Source organism: Salvelinus fontinalis, chromosome 21 (genome assembly GCF_029448725.1).
Source record: "Salvelinus fontinalis isolate EN_2023a chromosome 21, ASM2944872v1, whole genome shotgun sequence".
Taxonomy (NCBI): Eukaryota; Metazoa; Chordata; class Actinopteri; order Salmoniformes; family Salmonidae; genus Salvelinus; species Salvelinus fontinalis.
In genome coordinates, this window is record NC_074685.1 from 25,100,060 (window position 1) to 25,121,692 (window position 21,633).

Below are 21,633 nucleotides of genomic sequence, written 5' to 3' on the forward strand. Positions count from 1 at the left end.
CTTTGAATAGACTGATTCACCCACTTATTCAGGGTGGCGCAACGTTACACAGATAGAAATGTATTGCGTAGAACAGAAATGACTCTCCACCTTGTAGAATAGGGAATTGTCAGCTCTATACATTGCATTTCTATCTGCACCATTTGAAACATTGTACTCCAGTGTTGTGAGTAAAGCTAACGTATACAGTAACAAATGACGTCATGGACTTGTTTGAGTCTCTACTTTTCCTAGGCTTGAGTCACGGGGCACAAACGAGAACAACTTCCTTAAACAAGTGTAACACTAGATTGAGGTTGAATTAGTCCAATACTTACAGTGGTAGAATTTCTCATTATGACTCTGGCTTTCTGATCAAAAACCTTGGAAGTCTATCTTAGCAGGGCCAGAGCAGAGGGAAAGGATGAACGCCTATGGTCTTCAATAGGGATTTCAATTAATGCACGTAAGCTCCAAAACATGTCAGCCTTAGTGTAAAAAATGTGATAGGAAATGCACCACATCCTTTTTTTCAGTATGACTTTATTTGACGATAAACTGCTTATAAACTGCCTGTAAATATGATTTGTTAACCACATAAATACATGTATATTGATTGTTGTTCGTGATTTGTATATGATTGCAATAAATGGTTTATTTACTGTATTTACTTTTGTTCATAGATTATGTATTCCAAAGTTTACTAATGGTTATTATTAACTATTGATTATGGTTAATAAGCAGTTTATAAGCAGACCTTCAAATAAAGTGTCACCAACTCTTTTTCCTCATAAAGAAGGGAGAAAGTCTCAGTGTTAAAAGTGTGATTATTCAGACATGGTATCACAGGTGATAAAAGCTAAGGTGTTGGTGGTGTTTGTGAAGCATCTTGACAAGGCGCTTCTGTAGAAAGAATCCCCATATGTTACAGGATGCATATTTCCCCATCACACTGCTGAGGTGAAAGCCAGATCTATCCACATGCTAGGAGAAAAGTGACAGGGAACATATAACATTCGCACATTCTTATTTATTCATGAAAAATACTTTTTCCATTTTCTTTTTTTTTTAACATTGTGCATTTTCACAGTTTTAAATATTTGCCAGTACTGTTCTATGTTCAAGTATCAAGTATCAGTGTCAATGACAAATACAAAAAGAAATTACTGTATTTTTGTTTCAGTGCTGCAAAATATATTAGATGATTTTTCAGAAGACAAATCAAAAACACCCAACATTTGAAATACATTGTAGCCAGTTGTGTATAGTCTGCTACAGTTAGCCATAAGGCTACTCTACTGAAAACCTAGTCAGAGTTGCAGGGAGCGAATGGCAAGATAGACGGACAACTCTTTTGTTTATATGGGGTAAACTAGTAAAGGATAGGAAACAACAATGGGTGATCCTGAGAGTGAGCTTGGGCTTGTTATTTGTAACTAAAAGAGAAACCTTTTCTGCTGGTCTATGACGCGTTGGTGTCCTGTAGTTTACATTACTCTTTTACATAAAGATCTATAGAAAAGGTGGGCGCCCTCAGAACTAAGAGCTGTGGGTTTAGAAATGGAAGGCTACTCAGTGGCACAACCCCAGAAGGAGACATGAAGTCCATGAATTTCACTTGTTCAATGATGGAATCGTAATCTCATGAATGTTTACGTAAATGTCAATTTGTCCATTTCTAAAAACAGAACTCGGTTAGAAATGTGTTTTGAGGAAGTAGTTGTACATGATAGACTCCTCAGTAGCACATAACAACACTGTCAGAGTGAAGACACAACGGCAATCGCCTTCCCGTTACCTCCCTCTCTCTAGTGTGTGTTTGTGTTGCTGGGGGCCACGTGCTCTGCTGATAAATGCTGTTAACACTCGGTCCCAGTGTGATGCTGTGATGATCAGATAGCATGCAAAGAGAGACCGCCCCTGCTGTCTTATGACAAGGATGTGCCCTGTGTGAGTGAACAGACGGAGCCATAGTTCAACAACAGCTACAGCTGCGCCAGATCAATGAGAGTATTTAGGTCATGCCGTGACTAAGGACAGCTAGCCAGCTACTGATGTGTCAAGGTGTTTTATACATGGTGACAAGCAATCCCTGCTGGGCTTTCCAATAAACCACTCAGCAGTGTGCAGATTGTGACATCACCCCACCTCCTTGTCACTCTATCACCCATACCCCTGACTACCACCATTACCCCTTCCACCTCAATCCCGACCCCCCACCCCTTCTAACACTGACCTTTGTCCTCTAGCCCCAAGAGGCCCTCATATATTACTATAGCCAGCCTTGGCACAGCACAATGCATCTGAAGGGTGCTCAGTATTTCACAGACAATCTATTAATGACAGCACTTCTCCCCACCAGACCACTCCTCCTTCCTGGCCCAGATGATTGAGTCCAGAGCAGGCTATCAGTCTCTCTGGTTTCTGAGCCCTGGTTTTTCTTCATTCTATTCAGCTGCTACTGACCGGCTGCTCTGTCTTTTCTCACCAGGTAAAGATGTCAGATAAACTTCAAATTACGGTTGATATTTGGTTGAGATGTCAATAGATTTGAGTTTAATTTGAAATAAACCAAACCACAAAAACCTGTCGACACTATTTGGTTATATCAAGACAGAATCTGTGTATGTCAATGACTTTTGGCAAATTCAATCAGGTAGCCAGGTTGATGCAGTGTGATAACGTTGATAAGGTAGGTTGAAATAACGAGCAAACAATGTTGCCCAGTTGTTGGTGGCATTTGATGGAAATGTTATTCCTCTACCAAGGAAGCTTTGCATTAATAAAATACCACAACATCATAACTAGCATAAACTTAATGAAAAAACAATACCTTCAGTGACAGAAGCAGAAATGCAGTTTTCTTAACCACTTCAAACATCAGTCCCTGTTCCTTTTTTTAGCTCATACTGCTGATGCTGTTGTTCTTGTTGTCGTTGATATTATAAGGAGATAAAAAGCCTGATGCCAAATTCTATCCCCCAGCTATCCCTCTAAACCCCCACCCCCTCCCTCTCTCCTCCATGAGAGATTTCAGCTCTGGGTAAAGCTGCCCTGCCCATAGATTAACGAGTGACTGGGCATCGTCACGTTTATGGAGGTATTTAGCTAGCCGGGGCTCTGTGAGAGGAGAAAAAAAAGCACCACATTTCTGCAGCGGGCAACAACTGGTAGTGGCAACCCCAGAAGTGGGTAATCTATATGCCAGGCTGAGCCTTGCATGCCTACTGCTGCAAAGAGGACAGAGGACAGGGTGAAGGGTGGAGGGTGGGTGGAGGGTTGGATGGAGGAAATAGAGACCAATCAAGGGGAGCAGAGAGAGAAAGATGGATCAGAGAGGAAAAAGTAGGGACAGGGTGAGAGAGGATGAATGGGGATGAACATCAGAAGAGAGAGAGAGTGCGAGGAGAGCAAGGGGGGACTACAGAAAGAGAGAGCAGAGATGGAGGGCGGTGCGCTGCAACCACCTCTGCACCATGTGGATTCACACACAGGCACCCTAAAGCCGAGATGATTTATCTCCCATAGCATCGCATGGAGGACCGATTTTTTATTGCCCCTGTTATGAAAGTCATTTCCCCTGGCTGCTGCTTGCTGTAATAACAGTATTGATTAGGTGCTAGCAGGGTTGTCCCCTCCGACATCTGTAGAGAGGAGAGAAGAAAGGCAGAGGGAGGGAGGAGTACAGCAACAGGGCTCTGAGATGGAGGGAGTGGTAATAAAGCAAATGAAAGATAACATGATGAAATACTGTTTTCTTTCTGTAAAGGGATGTTGTTGACAACTCTAAAAGTCAGCTGAATATCAGTCTCAATGGAATTGAATGTTGTCAGAAAACCTTTTCCACAGCCATGCATGATAAGATGACGACCTAACTGACTATTTGAAAGGGTTTGTTTGAATGTCTTTTCTCTTTCGTTCTGTGGTAGAAAAAGGGTTCCAGCAGTTTTAGGACCCAATTTGGTTCCTGATAACCCATTGTCCATAACCCACTGTTCCATTCCTAAACCCACACACACCAGCACCAACAGTCTGGATGGAAGAAGAGAGAGGACAGGTGAAGGAATACTGCATTGCACTTGGTTTAAGGCTAAACATTTGCAGTGGAAAGCGATTTAAACTTAAGGCAGCATGGATTGAATGACTCTCATGTTTAAAAAAGTACTAAAACTACATATGTCACCCCGATACGGTTCGTATTCACATATCACTCATGTGGAGCACAAAATAGCGCTTATTCACACAAAATGCTCTCTCCCAGCCCATAAATAAAAACTCAACTGGTATACGCAAACTTTGTGCATGTATACATGTATGTACCATGTACATAAATATGAACATAAATACTATCTTTTTTTCAACCCACACACACTCCCCATCCCTCCCAACCCCAAACCCCAATCCCAAAAAGCAAAGTTTCTTATTTTAGATTTTTTTTGCAATGACTTTATCTAGCACAGTGAAACCCGACCCCGTTTGAAGGTAGAATGGTTGCAGTTTGTTCACTCCAGTTTTTAAAGTCAGCTCCAGCTCCCACTTATAGGGGACGTCCTCTTTCTCCAAACTGCTCTTGTCCTTGTTTCACTCTCTCTCTCTCCCTCTCTCCCTCTTTTGCTCAGTTCTTACAAAAAAAAGAGGAGAGGAGAGAAACAGAGAGGCAAATAGAGGCAAGGAGCTTGAGGCAAGGAGAAAAGGAGAAAAAGGAAAAGTAGGTAAAGAGAGAGAAAATGAAAAGTGAGAGTAGGTAGAGGAGTGGGAGAAGAGGAGGAGTGTTTAACCCCCCAAGTTCTTTCAATATTTGGGCGGGATGACCACGATGGGGTCCCCGGTCTTTGGCCGCCACATGAGCACTTGAGCGTCATTGGCGTTGGGCTTGACCATGGCATTGGGGGGGATGGGCTCGTTCTTGCCCAGGACGTGGGGCTGCTCCTGGGCCACAGGCTCACGCAGCGTGGCCCTCTGGCCCAGAGGCTTGTCCGGGTCCACCTCCACGTGGAGCTGCATCCTCCAGCGGATGGTCTGCAGCACCAGGGTCTCGGACTGATTGATGGCCACCAGCCAGGTGGTGAAGCTCTGGTCGCGGCGGATGCTGCTGAGCTGCGGCAGGTTGCTATCGCTCACAGGCACACCCCATGTAACGCTGGGGTAGAAGTTGTCATTCATGCTGACCGTGAACTTGGTGGCCTTCTTGGTGGGACCCACGATGGTGCACGTCTCCGTGGTGTTGCCATACCACGGGTAGTTGACGCCGTCCGAGTCGCTGATGGCCTGGATCTTGCCATCCCGTAGGTCAGGGAGTTCCCAGCTCGACCTGGACGTGGAAAAGCAGGCAGTGAGATTTAACCCGGAAGGGAAAACAGAGTGAAGCTTAAAGGGATAGTTCACGCCAAAATCAAAGATGATGCCAATCACTCCCATTCATATGGGAATAAGTATCCAAATATATAGCTAAATCTACACAACAGGTGATGTGAACTGTCAACCCAACACAATTTTAGACCACTTTTATGGTTTGAAAACAGGAAGAAATTGTTGATTTTGGGTGAACAAATCCTTTAACGTGGAAGTGGAAACAAAAGGGTGAGACTTGTTTTACAAGTGAGAATCTCTCTGCATGTTGCTACTGCTTTCCTGCCTAGAATCGTTTGAGAGAGATATCAATCGTAATAGGCTCCTACCCACTGTTAAATAAAGGCTGGAGCATAAGAAGAGTGGAGGAGACTATCTATGTCCATGAGATGCTCAAACAGACTCACTGTGTGGGTTTGCTCTACAAACATCAGCTCAGTAGCTATTGCGATTCAGGTCAGGGCAGCACAATCACAGCACACCACAGGTTCCCATTGTTAAGAGCCTCCCGTCTGTCTAACCTGTGTAGTAAGTCACTATAGGTGCATCTCAATAGTCTTACGTGGCTTTCTTTTCTCATTTCCTTTACCACCTCTGCACTGACCACTGATCTGTCAACACAGGATAGGTGAAATCAATATGTCCAAAGCCTATCAGGATTGCTTTACCTCATCCACTATTATTTCAGATCTGAGTGAATTAAGCGAAGGAAACTATGAAAGGAGGCCACTTTGGAGTATTGAGACGTAGTGGGTGACAGAAAAACACTCCGGACCGTTCGCCTATCGATTCCCCCTCGGCAGGAAGAAGTAAAGGAGTCAGCAGAACTGCTACAGATAACAGTGATCACCAGACATATGACAGGCCTGCATGGCCATTTATTCACAAAGGAGCTAGATGATGATCTCTAGAATAATAATAATAGTAAAAGGTAAGCCCCAGTTTGTGTGTTGGAGGGGGAGGTTAAAGTGTGTGTGTTTCAGTTGAAAGTTTTATTAGTTGTGTATAGTATACACATGGTATACACTGTTTTTTAAACTATTTTTTATTTATTTACCCTTTATTTAACCAGGTAGGCTAGTTGAGAACATGTTCTCATTTATAACTGCGACCTGGCCAAGATAAAGCAAAGCAGTGCGACACAAACAACAACACAGAGTTACACATGGAGTAAACAAGCATACAGTCAATAACACAATAGAAAAAAAAGAAATTCTATATACAGTGTGTGCAAATGGCGTGAGGAGGTAAGGCAATAAATAGGCCATAGAATCGAAGTAATTACAGTTTGGCAAATTAACACTGGAGTGATAGATGAGCAGATGATGATGTGCAAGTAGAAATACTGGTGTGCAAAAGGGCAGAAAAGTAAATAAAAACAATATGGGGATGAGGTAGGTAGATTGGGTGGGCTATTTACAGATGGGCTATGTACAGCTGCAGCGATCGGTTAGCTGCTCAGAAAGCTGATGTTTAAAGTTAGTGAGGGAAATATAAGTCTCCAGCTTCAGCGTTTTTGCAATTCATTCCAGTCATTGGCAGCAGAGAACTGGAAGGAAAGGCGGCCAAAGGAGGTGTTGGCTTTGGGGATGACCAGTGAGATATACCTGTTGGAGCGCGTGCTACGGGTGGGTGTTGTTATCGTGACCAGTAAGCTGAGATAAGGCGGAGCTTTACCTAGCATAGACTTATGGTCCCGTGTGGCTCAGTTGGTAGAGCATGGCGCTTGCAAAGCCAGGGTTGTGGGTTCATTTCCCACGGGGGGACCAGGGTTCAATTCCCACGGGGAGACCAGGATGAATATGTATGAACTTTACAATTTGTAAGTCGCTCTGGATAAGAGCGTCTGCTAAATGACTTAAATGTAAATGTATAGATGTCCTGGAGCCAGTGGGTCTGGCGACGAATATGTAGCGAGGGCCAGCTGACTAGAGCATACAGGTCACAGTGGTGGGTGGTATAAGGGGCTTTGGTGGCAAAACGGATGGCACTGTGATAGACTGCATCCAGTTTGCTGAGTAGAGTATTGGAAGCTATTTTGTAAATGACATCGCCGAAGTCGAGGATCGGTAGGATAGTCAGTTTTACGAGGGTATGTTTGGCGGCGTGAGTGAAGGAGGCTTTGTTGCGAAATAGGAAGCCGATTCTAGATTTAATTTTGGATTGGAGATGTTTAATATGAGTCTGGAAGGAGAGTTTACAATCTAGCTAGACACCTAGGTATTTGTAGTTGTCCACATATTTTAAGTCAGAATCGTCCAGAGTAGTGATAGTCGGGATGGCGGGTGTGGGCAGCGAACGGTTGAAAAGCATGCATTTGGTTTTACTAGCGTTTAAAGAGCAGTTGGAGGCCACGGAAGGAGAGTTGTATGGCATTGAAGCTCGTTTGGAGGTTATTTAACACAGTGTCCAAAGAAGGGCCAGATGTATACAGAATGGTGTCGTCTGCATAGAGGTGGATCAGGGAATCACCCGCAGCAAGAGCGACATCGTTGATATATACAGAGAAAAGAGTCGGCCCGAGAATTGAACCCTGTGGTACCCCCATAGAGACTGCCAGAGGTCTTGACAACAGGCCCTCCGATTTGACACACTGAACTCTGTCTGAGAAGTAGTTGGTGAACCAGGCGAGGCAGTCATTTGAGAAACCAAGGCTGTTGAGTCTGCCGATAAGAATACGGTGATTGACAGTCGAAAGACTTGGCCAGGTCAATGAATACGGCTTCACAGTACTGTCTTTTATCGATGGTGGTTATGATATCGTTTAGTACCTCGAGCGTGGCTGAGGTGCACCCGTGACCAGCTCGGAAACCGGATTGCACAGCGGAGAAGGTACGGTGGGATTCGAAATGGTCAGTGATCTGTTTATTAACTTGGCTTTCAAAGACTTTAGAAAGGCAGGGCAGGACGGATATAGGTCTATAACAGTTCGGATCTAGAGTGTCACCCCCTTTGAAGAGGGGGATGAACGAGGCAGCTCGGACAATACGAAAGAGAGGTTGAACAGACTGGTAATAGGGGTTGCAACAATGGCTGCGGATAATTTTAGAAAGAGAGGGTCCAGATTGTCTAGCCCAGCTGATTTGTACGGGTCCAGGTTTTGCAGCTCTTTCAGAACATCTGTTATCTGGATTTGGGTGAAGGAGAAGCTGGGGAGGCTTGGGCAAGTAGCTGCGGGGGGTGCGGAGCTGTTGGCCGGGGTTGGGGTAGCCAGGAGGAAAGCATGGCCAGCCGTAGAGAAATGCTTATTGAAATTCTCGATTATCGTGGATTTATCGGTGGTGACAGTGTTACCTAGCCTCAGTGCAGTGGGCAGCTGGGAAGAGGTGCTTTTATTTTCCATGGACTTTACAGTGTCCCAAAACTTTTTGGAGTTAGAGCTACAGGATGCACATTTCTGTTTAAAAAAGCTAGCCTTTGCTTTCCTGACTGACTGCGTGTATTGGTTCCTGACTTCCCTGAAAAGTTGCATATCGCGGGGACTATTCGATGCTAGTGCAGTCCGCCACAGGATGTTTTTGTGCTGGTCGAGGGCAGTCAGGTCTGGAGTGAACCAAGGGCTATATCTGTTCTTCGTTCTACATTTTTTGAAAGAGGCATGCGTATTTAAGATGGTGAGGAAATTACTTTTAAAGAACGACCAGGCATCCTCGACTGACGGGATGAGGTCAATATCCAACCAGGATACCTGGGCCAGGTTGATTAGAAAGGCCTGCTCGCAGAAGTGTTTTAGGGAGCGTTTGACATTGATGAGGGGTGGTCGTTTGACCGTGGACCCATAGCGGATGCAGGCAATGAGGCAGTGATCGCTGAAATCCTGATTGAAAACAGCAGAGGTGTGTTTAGATGGCAAGTTGGTCAGGATAATATCTATGAGGCTGCCCATGTTAACGGATTTAGGGTTGTACCTGGTGGGTTCCTTGATAATTTGTGTGACATTGAGGGCATCTAGCTTAGATTGTAGGACTGCCGGGGTGTTAAGCATATCCCAGTTTAGGTCACCTAACAGAACGAACTCTGAAGATAGATGGGGGCAATCAATTCACATATGGTGTCCAGGGCACAGCTGGGAGCTGAGTGGGTCTATAATAACAGGCGGCAACAGTGAGAGACTTATTTCTGGAGAGATTCATTTTTAAAATTAGAAACTCGAACTGTTTGGGCATAGACCTGGAAAGTATGACAGAACTTTGCAGGCTATCTCTGGAGTAGATTGCAACTCATCCCCCTTTGGCAGTTCTATCTTGACGGAAAATGTTGTAGTTGGGTATGGAAATATCTGAATTTTTGGTGGCCTTCCTAAGCCAGGATTCGGACACGGCAAGGACATCAGGGTTGGCGGAGTGTGCTAAAACAGTGAGAAAAACAAACTTAGGGAGGAGGCTTCTGATGTTAACATGCATGAAACCAAGGCTTTTTCGGTTACAGAAGTCAAAAAATTAGAGTGCCTGGGGACACGCAGGGCCTGGGTTAACCTCCACATCACCCGAGGAACAGAGGAGGAGTAGGATGAGGGTACGGCTAAAGGCTATCAAAACTGGTCGTCTAGTGCGTTGGGGATAGAGAATAAAAGGAGCAGATTTATGGGCGTGGTAGAATAGATTCAGGGCATAATGTACAGACAGAGGTGGGGTGCGGGTACAGTGGAGGTAAACCCAGGCACCGAGTGATGATAAGAGAAGTTGCATCTCTGGACGGGCTAGTTATGCTGGGTGAGGTCACCACATGTGTGGGAGGTGGGACAAAGGAGGTATCTGAGGCATGTTGAGTGGGACTAGGGGCTCCGCAGTAAACTAAGACAATAATAACTATCCTAAACAACAGTGTACAAGGCATATTGACATTTGAAAGAGGCATAAAGCGAGGCATAAAAAAATCACAGGTGTTGATTGGGAGAGCTAGCTAAGGCAACAACGGGTAAGACAACAGCAGCTAATCAACTAAGACAACAACAACAGGTAAAATGGCGATGAATGGGCAGAGATGGTCGGTTAACTACACACAGGGCCTGAGTTGGGGCCGACAGATGAACTAAATGCTTACTTGCAGGTTCCTTCTCGACAATGCAACATCAATAAGAACTAATAAAAGATAAGAATACGAACATAAAGTTAATTGCTCAGTAGAATAGAATATACATTTTAGTGTGTGTGTGTGTGTCTATGGGAGTGGGTGTGAGTGGCCAATATTGTTTTTCTTTGTGTGTGTGTCTGTACATAACAAGGATTATGTTTCATCCATGTCCATTCTTGTCGCTACAAATCACTATATCCTCTATCAATCTGTCTCCAAAACAAGTTGAACAATCTTTCCATCTATAAATACTGTATATCTCAGACAGGAGCCAAACTGTTACATCAATTCCACTGTGAAGGGCCAACGACTGCGGACAATGGCAACAAAGCACTCTCCTCGTATTTTTATCTTGATAACACATGGTTTCTTGAGAACAGAACATGCCCAAGAGCAAGAACATTTGCCTTGTGTTCATCATGCTCTTTTTCTCTCTCCCCCTATTGGAGGTCTAATGATACTACAGGATCTACCTACTCTTTATTGATGGCAATTTCATTACAATACTATACTATTTTCAGTATAGTACTCTCGTTCAAAACCATGGGAGGTGCTCTATTGAAATAGATCCTTCAGATGTAGGATCTTAATTTGATCACTCTAGTGTTGCTGAGAATTTTCCAGGAAATGCAAACTTGTAGTGTATTTGACTTTTAAAAAGGCTTTTAAAGTTTGTAATTTCCACGTAGAAATGTCAGACCTGATTTGCCCTTGTGAAAAAAATGGTCCATTAATTATTTTGCACTACAAAATGTCCATTAATTATAATCCACATAATTAATATTTCCTGTTGCTGCAGGATTATTTTCCTGCTGTAGCAAACTGGCTACAGAAGGAAAATTAAGATCTTACATCTGTAGAAAGGACCCAACGGACTAAACGGCCAATCAACTGTAGTGGCGAGCGTGGCTTCATTTTTTGTTGAGTGACGGACTAGATACATGACAAGCAGAGACACCAACAATTTGCTGTACCCTCTTATAAAGTGACACAGAAGTTTACATACACTTAGGTTGGAGTCATTAAAACTTGTTTTTCAACCACTCCACAAATTTCTTGTTAACAAACTATAGCTTTGGCAAGTCGGTTAGAACATCTACTTTGTGAATGACACAAGTCCTTTTTCCAACAATTGTTTACAGACAAATTATTTCACTTATAATTCACTGTATCACAATTCCAGAGGGTCAGAAGTTTACATACACTAAGATGACTGTGCCTTTAAACAGCTTGAAAATTCCTGAAAATTATGTCATGGCTTTAGAAGATTCTGATAGGCTAATTGACATAATTTGAGTCAATTGGAGGTGTACCTGTGGATGTATTTCAAGGCCTACCTTCAAACTCAGTGCCTCTTTGCTTGACATCATGGGAAAATCAAAAGAAATCAGCCAAGACCTCAGAAAAAATTTGTAGACCTCTACAAGTCTGGTTCATCCTTGGGAGTAATTTCCAAACGCCTGAAGGTACCACGTTCATCTGTACAAACAATAGTACGCAAGTATAAACACCATGGGACCACGCAGCCGTCATACTGCTCAGGAAGGAGACGTGTTCTGTCTCCTAGAGATGAACGTACTTTGGTGCAAAAAGTGCAAATCAACCCCAGAACAACAGCAAAGGACCTTGTGAAGATGCTGGAGGAAACAGGTACAAAAGTATCTATATCCACAGTAAAACGAGTCCTATATCAACATAGCCTGAAAGGCCGCTCAGCAAGGAAGAAGCCATTGTTCCAAAACTGCACATAGGGACAAAGATCATACTTTTTGGAGACATACTTTTTTAACTCTGGGCCTTCCTTTCCTGTGGCGATCCTCATGAGCCAGTTTCATCAAAGAGCTTGATGGTTTTTGCGACTGCACTTGAAGAAACTTTAAAAGTTCTTGAAATATTCCGGATTGACTGACCTTTATCTCTTAAAGTTCTCTTTGCTTATAAACTGAGTTTAAATGTATTTGGCTAAAGTGTATGTAAACTTCCGACTTCAACGGTATATCTAAATTGTGCTAGTATAAAGGAGGTTGTCACGTTCCTGACCTATTTCTGTTAGTTTGTTTTATGTGCTAGTTGGTCAGGACGTGAGTTTGGGTGGGCATTCTATGTTTTATGTTTCTATGTTGGTTTAAGGGTTGCCTGGTATGGCTCTTAATTAGAGGCAGGTGTTTGGCGTTTTCCTCTAATTGAGAGTCATATTTAGGTAGGTTGTTTCACAGTGTTCGTTGTGGGTGGTTGTCTCCTGTGTCAGTGTTTGTCGCACCATACGGGACTGTTCGGTTTGTTTGTACATTGTTCTTTTTGTGTAGTCTATTTTCCCTGTTCGTGCGTTCTTCGTGTTTTATGTAAGTTCGTATAGTTCAGGTCTGTCTACACATTCGTTTTGTTATTTTGTTAGTTAATTCAAGTATAGTTCGTTTTCTGTCTTCGTTGTTTTGTCGTGTCTTAATTAAATCATGTCATTTCACAACGCTGCGCCTTGGTTCCATCACTACTACTCCTCCTCTTCGGATGAAGAGGAGGAGGACTACCGTTACAGAGGTTTTATTGCAATTTCCTTTTACCAAACAGGGAAGGGAGAGATTATTTAGACGGGATACTCAGACACATGGGTGGCGAGCTGACTAATTCAGGGTAATCAATCATAGCATCTTTGAGCCTTTGTATGCGTGTCTGCGTGTGTGTACTCATAAATGGGTGTGATAAGTGTCTTGGCTTCTTGACTTGGCTTCAAACAATGTGGGTGTGTGAGTATGTCTGTTGGATGTTGTGGATGTGATGTGTCTGAGCCTGTGTCTCTGTGTCGATGCGAGTGTGCAGTGTGCACAGTCTGGAAAAACTGCTTGGGACAGCCCCCTTGAGTCTTACCAGAGTGTGTGGGGTCTGTGTGTGTGCATGTATACAGCATGCCTGCCCACCAGTGGAGGCTGGTGGAAGGAGCTATAGGAGGACGGGCTCATTGTAATGGTTGGAATAAAATAAATGGAACGGTATCAAACACATCAAACATATGGAAACAACATGTTTGACTCTGTTCCATTAATTTCATTCCAGCAATTATCAAGCCTCCTCTGGTGCCCACCTACAGTGCCTTCAGAAAGTATTCATAACCCTTAACTTACTCCACATTTTGTTGTGTTACAGCCTCAATTAAAAATGGATTAAACGTAATTGTTTTCTCAACCATCTACACACAATACCCCATAATGACAAAGTAAAAACATGTTTTTAGACATGTTTGCAAATGTATTGAAAATGAAATACAGAAATATCTCATTTACATAAGTATTCAGATCCCTGAGTCAATCAATACATGTTAGAATCACCTTTGCCAGCGATTACAGCTGTGAGTCTTTCTGGGTAAGTCTCTAAGAGCTTTGCACCTGTATTGTACAATATTTGCACATTATTATTACATTTTTATTCAAACTCTGGCAAGTTGGTTGTTCATCATTGCTAGACAGCCATTTTCAAGTCTTGCCATAGATTATCAAGCAGATTTAAGTCAAAACTGTAAGTAGGCCACTCAGGAACATTCAATGTCGCCTTGGTGAGCAACTCCAGTGTATATTTGGACTTGTGTTTTAGGTTATTGTCCTGCTGAAAGGTGAATTTGTCTCCCAGTGTCTGTTGGAAAGCAGACTGAACTAGGTTTTCCTCTAGGATTTTGCCTGTGCTTATCTCTATTCCATTTATTTTTATCCTAAAAAACTCCTTAGTCCTTGCCAATGACAAGCATACACATAACATGATGCAGCCACCACCATGCTTGAAAATATGAAGAGTGGTACTCAGTGATGTGTTGGATTTGACCCAAACTTAAAACTTTGTATTCAGGACATGAAGTTAAAAAAATTGGCACATTTTTTACATTTTTACTTCAGTGCCTTATTGCAAACAGGATGCATGTTTTGGAATATGTTTTATTCTGTACAGGCTTCCGGGGGCAGCAGGTAGCCTAGTGGTTAGAGTGTTGAATCTAGTAACCGGAAGGTTGCAAGATTGAATCCCCGAGCTGACAAGGTAAAAATCTGTCATTCTGCCCTGAACAAGGCAGTTAACCCACTGTTCCTAGGCTGTCATTGAAAATAGGAATTTGTTCTTAACTGACTTGCCTAGTTAAATTCAGGCTGTACCACAACAAAATGTGGAAAAAGTCAAGTGGTGTGAATACATTCTGAAGGCACTGTATGTGCTTGTATGCTTGCGCGTGCGTGCGTGTGTTTGTGTGCGTGTGTGCGTGTTGCATTACATCACTGTGTTTATACACCTAACACTCCTATACCACTAAAAGTGAATAATAGACTACTGCTGCTCTATTCAGCAGCTGTAAGACTGGGTGTCTGGCAAATTCAGAAACCTGGGCACGCACCTGAACTGACAGAGAAATCATCCACAGTATTATCCTGTGTCACTCTGTCCAATTAGACCAGAGCATCCTGGAAGTTTACCGCAGTAATTGACAGAACTCAGAACAGGAGTCTCAATAGAGGGAGAGCTTATGTCCTGCATCTTAACTATCTCCTCAAACATGGATGGCACTCTGGGTTATTAAGAAGCTACTAAGTACATTTTGTCTTTCTCTGAGATTGCAGTCAAAAGGGCCACACTGAATGATAATGGAAATGAGCTTAAATGTATGAAGGCATTTTGTCAAGACTAACGACAAGTATTACAGGGAAATCATGGTTCTCTTGTTCAGAGAATAGGCTCTATACTACACAGAAAAGCATAAGGGGGAAATGCTACTGTATTTCTGACTACCAGGGCATTCTTTATACCTCAAATCAGCAGAAATATGTCGCTTTGAGGTCATAGCTGCTCTGAGAAAGAAAGAGGTTGTTAATGCCTGTTTCATCTCTCTCTCTCGCTCTCTCTTTCTCTTTTTCTCTCTCTAGTCTCTCTTCAAATTAGGTTTTGTTTGCAGAGCAGAGGGACATGTCTCTCTAATCTCACATAGCATTAATATTGTTTTTCCCATTCAGTGTCTCTTTAGGCCCAGAGTGAGAGATTAACACACACACACAGAGAGACAAACATGCACAGACAAACACACATAGCCAGACTAGGGCAAGGGGAGAAGGCAATGTAGGGGAGGAGATCGCAGTATTGGGACGGTGTGTGTAATCTGTGACATGCAGACCCAAACATCCCATGCTGTAATGGGTGAAGATAAACCCTCAGCATTCTGGGTATACTTCAACTTGTGGTCGCCTCCACAGGATGTGGGACAAACTGAATTTGTGTAACATTGTATAAGTCACAGACATCTGTAAACAGTTACCGAGCCGAACGAAAGGGGTATTTTAATGAATTGTCTGGCCTTTAAATAATTTCCTAATATTTTGAGAATAATTTGATTTCTCATACCATACAGTTTTTGTTGACTCCAGTAGCCTACCTCACAATGAAACTCGGCTTGAGTTGATACATTTTACAAACAGTGTTTGTGAAAGCCTTCTCATTGGGAAAAAACTGGTTGAGTCAACGGTGTTTCAACGTAATTTCAACCCCAAAAATGTATGTAATAACTTGGAATCAATGTGGTTAACTGATCACATTTGCAAAAGGTATTCAACATAAGAATTATGTATTATTTTTAACCAACTTTGAACCTAAATCCAATGATATGGTGACCTTTTTTGTTGATTTCACTTTGAATTCACATTAGTTGACAACTCAACCAAATGTAAATCAAAATTATACTGAACAAAAATATAAACCCAACATGCAACAATTTCAAAGGTTTTACTGAGTTACTGTTCATATAAAGAAATCGGTCAATTGAAATCAATTCATTAGGCCCTAATCTAAGGATTTTACATGACTGGGAATACAGATATGCATCTGTTGGTCACAGATACCTTTAAAAAAAAAGTAGGGGCGTGGATCAGAAAACCTGTCAGTATCCGGTGTGACCACCATTTGCCTCATGCAGTGCGGCACATCTCCTTTGCATATAATTGATCAGGTTGGTGATTGTGGCCTGTGGAATGTTGTCCCACTCCTCTTCGATGGCTGTGTGAAGTAGATGGATATTGGCGGGAACTGGAACACGCTGTCGTACACGTTGCTCCAGAGCATCCCAAACATGCTCAATGGGTGACATGCTGGTGAGTATGCAGGCCCTGGAAGAACTGGGACATGTTCAGCTTCCAGGAATTGTGTACAGATCTTTGTGACATGGGGCCGTGCATTACTATGCTGAAACATAAGGGGAAACTGCAGATTTTAGAGTGGCCTTTTATTGTCACCAGCACAAGGTACACCTCTGTTACCATGCTGTTTAATCAGCTTCTTGATATGCCACACCTGTCAGGTGGATGGATTATCTTGGCAAAGGAGAAATGCTGACTAACAGGAATGTAAAGACATTTGTAAACAAAACTTCTGAGAAATAAGCTTTTTGTGCATGTGGAAATTTCTGAGATCTTTTATTTCAGCTCATGAAACATGGGACCAACACTTTACATGTTGCATTTATATTTTTGTTCAGTATAATAATTGATTTGATTCTGCAATAGAGGATGGATTTGCAGTATGAATAAAAATGTACATCTTCGTTCTAATTATCACTAACTCATCATGACGCATGGTTCAGTGATCCATCTACGAGGAAGCCTAAAGTAGACTGTTGACGTTCTAGAATTAACACCTCCAATCTATCTGAAAATACAGTGCATTCGGAAAGTATTCAGACCCCTTTATTTTTCCCACATGTTGTTACATTACAGCCTTAATCTAAAATGGATTAAATCGTTTTTTTCCCTCATCAATCTACACACAATACCCCATAATGACAAAGCAAATTAAATAAATATCACATTTACATAAGTATTCAGACCATTTACTCAGTACTTTGTTGAAGCACCTTTGACAGTGTTTACAGCCTCAAGTATTCTTAGGTATGACGCTAAAATCTTGGCACACCTGGATTTGGGGAGTTTCTCCCATTCTTCCCTGCAGATCCTCTCAAACTCTGTCAGGTTGGATGGGGAGTGTCGCTGCACAGCTATTTTCAGGTCTCTCCAGGGATGTTCAATGGGGTTCAAGTCCGGGCTCTGGCTGGGCCACTCAAGGACATTCAGAGACTTGTCCCAAAACCACTCCTGTGTTGTCTTGGCTTTGTGCTTCAGGTCGTTGTCCTGTTGGAAGGTGAACCTTGGGCCCAGTCTGAGGTCCTATGTGCTCTGGAGAAGTTTTTCATCAAGGATTTCTCTGTACTCTGCTCCGTTCATCTTTCCCTCAATCCTGACTAGTCTCCCAGTCCCTGGCGCTGAAAAACATCCCCACAGCATGATGCTGCCCCCACCATGCTTCACCCGGGATAGTGCCAGGTTTCCTCCAGATGTGACGCTTGGTATTCAGGCCAAAGAGTTCAATCTTGGTTTCATCAGACCAGAGAATCTTGTTTCTCATGGTCTGAGAGTCTTTAAGTGCCTTTTGGCAAACTCCAAGCGGGCTGTCATGTGCCTTTTACTAAAGAGTGGCTACCGTCTGGCCACTCTACCATAAAGGCCTGATTGGTGGAGTGCTGCAGAGATGGTTGTCCTTCTGGAAGGTTCTCCCATTGCCACAGAGGAACTCTGTAGCTCTGTCAGAGTGACCAGCAGGTTCTTGGTCACCTCCCTGACCAAGGCCCTTCTCCTCTGAATGTTCAGTTTGGCCGGGCGGCCAGCTCTAGGAAGAGTCTTGGGTGGTTCCAAACTTCTTCCATTTAAGAATGATGGAGGCCACTGTGTTCCTGGGGACCTTCAATGCTGCAGACATTTTTGGTACCCTTGCCCAGATCTGTGCCTTGACACAATCCTGTCTAGGAGCTCTACGGACAATTCCTTCGACCTCATGGCTTGGTTTTTGCTGTGACATGCACTGTCAACTGTGGGACCTTATATAGACAGGTGTGTGCCTTTCTAAATAATTTCCAATAAATTGAATTTACCACAGGTGGACTCCAATCAAGTGATAGAAACATCTGAAAGATGATCAATGTAAACAGGATGCACCTAAGCTGAATTTCGAGTATCATAACAAATGGTCTGAATACGTATGTAAATAAGGTATTTCTGTCTTTATTTTATATTGTGTTAAGATAGATGAGGGAACATTTTATTCAATCCATTTTAGAATAAGGCTGTAATGTAAAAACATGTGGGGAAAGTAAAGGGGTCTGAATACTTTCCGAATGCCCTAGCGACATTGAGAGGTGAACAAAAATAATGAAGTAGATTGCGGGTGACAGGTATTGTCTGCCATTTTAATTCTGAGTTATTTTTATTCGGCCTTTGTCTAATCAAATGTGATAATAATTTAATTGTAATGTGGGTTGGGTTTAGGTTGATACTCACATCCCTTTGGTTCCATATTTGTTGTAGAACTCCATGTGGTTGCATGCTTGAATCCAGCCAACGGTCCACGTCTCTTTACCGGCCACGGGCGGCACTAGTACCCGAGCAGAGGCTCGGAAGTGCGGTGTCCGATAGCGCAGAACCACACTGGATGACTCGTCGATGCTGGTTGGCGTGGAGTCAATGGAGGAGTTCACCTCGAGAACGATGATACTTTCACGGAAACTCTTGGGCTTACACCTGATACTCTGGATACAGCCCATTGCATTAAATAGCAATACAATCCACAACAACGTCCCGAGGTCTGGAGGAGAAAGACGCATGGAAACAGCAAGAAATTCACAATTGCATCCACATTTTCAATAGTCAAAAAAGACAAAAAAAAAACGAAAAAGGGTGGCACTGTCAAATGGCCAGTGTTCTCCGTTGAGAATGACTAGGCTACCTCTTTGCTGACATGTTCATAAAAGCCATGCATTTTGCAACCAGTTCTGTATTCCAACACTATGATGGAAAATGTAATAATTTACTCAATAATGGAGGAGTTGTGATTAAAATCACATCAGCATGCTTTCTGCTTTTCATTGGCCATCAGATCACATCACCAAAACAGAGCCGATGCAACTTTATTTTCCGTGTCTTGAAGCTTCCTCCATCAATAGAAGTGCCTCCAGATGTGTGCTGTGTGCTCTCTCTCACCTCCACAAGCAGCGCGAGATCGACCACGATTACTGGCAATTTGCGACCGTTGGATATGTGCAACAGCCACTGCTCACATGTGCCTTGTGGTCTAATTAAGCAGACTTTATTGATAATTGTGACCTAAGCATAATTTACAAAAACTGCTAACATAGCATTTCGACGTCATATTGGCTGAGCTCAGCGCCACTCATTTTTTAGCCTATTCATGTCAATTTTCATTCTGAACATGCGTAAAATCAACTTTTGCCTCAATTAAGCATTCTGTCACTGGTGAAAGGTTTTCATTCCAAAAAAAGTAGCTTTGGTGTGGATAGGAGGACTGCAGCCAGCAATGGCTTGTGTTGAACAACGTCTTAATTATGTAACAATAAACTGTTGACATTTAATACCACAAGTAGGCTATAATAGGCCCCTTTGCCACAATGCCACATAAAAATGGACTACATGAGGAGCACGTGCACATTAATTTAATCATATGTATCAAAAGTATTCCTTTACAATATTAAATAACCCCTCTAGAATATGTTGCTTAAGGTTCACGCTACAATAGATACACAGCCCGCGTGCAATCCCACAATAACTCTATGCACGGGGACTATATGAGGGATAAGAATAAATCTATCATAAATATTGCGGTCCTTACAACGCCGCAAATTGTAGACATGGTATGCAAAATGAAATTGGTAGTGACGTTTAGCCTAAAATAAAACAATTAGAAAATATGACTTTCCTGAACTAACACTCGCACTGGGCTTTCCCCTCCCCCTTACTAACTCTGACTTTACTGATAGCTACTTTATTGAGGAGAAATGTACTGACTATGACTGTGATATGTGGTTGTCCCACCTAGCCATCTATAGATGAATGCACTCATTGCATGTCGCTCTGGATAAGAGCGTCTGCTAAATAACTCAAATGTAAATATAAATGTAGTCCCGTTGCAAAAAGCCTGTTGTAGCATAAACCAAATATATTTTATTTTTATAAATAGAGGTTTACCACACTTTTGTCCAATGCAAGCCCGTCTTTGTGAATTGTCCCCTCAAGACAGGTTTTAGGACTGCCCTAGATGCGTGCGCGCATGGTTCGAGTGGTAATTCCGTTATCTTCCCAGTTGGTTCCCTTCTCTTTTATCGTTGCATTCAATTTCAAGGTCCGGTAGTGGTATCATTTCAACTTACATGTATTTAATCGTGGGTTACAATGAACACCGGAAATATTCAAAGGCAACCAGGTTAACTTTCCCCTCTCCGTTTGGATCCATATCTTCTTGTAGATCAACTAATAAAAAACTATTTTAATACATGGAATGTCTCCGATAACCCAACCAGGCTCCTTCCTCGATCCCTGTCCTTTGAGTATAATTTAGTCCCAATTCCAAGACAGACTGTCATTTCTGTGCGCTGGTCCCATCGCGGCCACAGCAGGTTCGCCCTCCCGCATTGGTCTATTCTAGCGGCTTGAGCTTCAGCTCCTTTATTTAAGTACCTTTGAGACGACACTTCCCCTCGCCACTGCAAGCATTCTGGGAAATGTAGTGATGGCTTATTGCTACGTTTATTAAATAGAACATAATTATAGGCTATAATAGGCCAATTCTATATGTCAAAGTTAAGCGAATAGCCCTAATTTAATTGACTGTTTTGGACGATGTTATAGGCTATAGCTCACATCAATTTGGCTGCATGTCTAATTATAAAAGATACAGTGGTGAATATTTAATAAAAATAAAATAATATACATTTAGGCCTACTTTGAATTAAATTGGTTCCCATGCTTTTCGCCTGATAATAGTCCCACTTATGTATGCTCCTCAGTCCTCCTGAGAAGAAACCTTTTAAGAAATTGATCAAGTCAATTTTCATAATTTAATGTTTGTTATTGCTTCTTGATTTGCGGTTTATTTTCTTCTATTTTTGGTCCTTGCCAAATTGACGAAGACGTGCCATGGGTTTGTGCTGAGTGTCTCCGTTGCTGTCAATTTAAGAACCTTGGAGAACTCCCATCCCGAAGAGGGTGTCCGTGATGAGCACGGTTGCGTAGGCTACGTCATGTCCACGACTGACACGGCCCTAAGAGCTCTCATTTTTTTCTAAATATTGAATTTATTTTACCTGGCTCGCCGAGATGACTATGGATTTGTTGATTGCCTTTAATTAACTCGACACTGTCTAGCTAGAATTCT

The 21,633-nt window shown here is 42.6% G+C and overlaps 1 protein-coding gene across 4 annotated transcripts; it reads right to left on the reverse strand.

The window, feature by feature from the left end:
• Positions 1-989: 989 nt before the first annotated feature.
• fam78ab (family with sequence similarity 78 member Ab) lies at positions 990-21,336 on the reverse strand. Of its 4 annotated transcripts, none has more exons than XM_055874409.1 (3): positions 20,630-21,336; positions 18,747-19,050; positions 990-5,290 (listed from the first exon to the last, which is right to left on the reverse strand). In XM_055874409.1, the coding sequence occupies exons 2-3, from the start codon at positions 19,007-19,009 to the stop codon at positions 4,771-4,773; spliced, it is 783 nt and encodes a 260-aa protein (XP_055730384.1). In that variant the 5' UTR covers positions 19,010-19,050; positions 20,630-21,336; the 3' UTR covers positions 990-4,770. The 4 variants fall into 4 exon arrangements, with proteins under 4 accessions (XP_055730384.1, XP_055730383.1, XP_055730381.1 ...); XM_055874408.1 differs by having other exon boundaries at positions 20,453-21,336; XM_055874406.1 differs by having other exon boundaries at positions 20,448-21,336.
• Between the last annotated feature and the right edge of the window lie 297 nt (positions 21,337-21,633).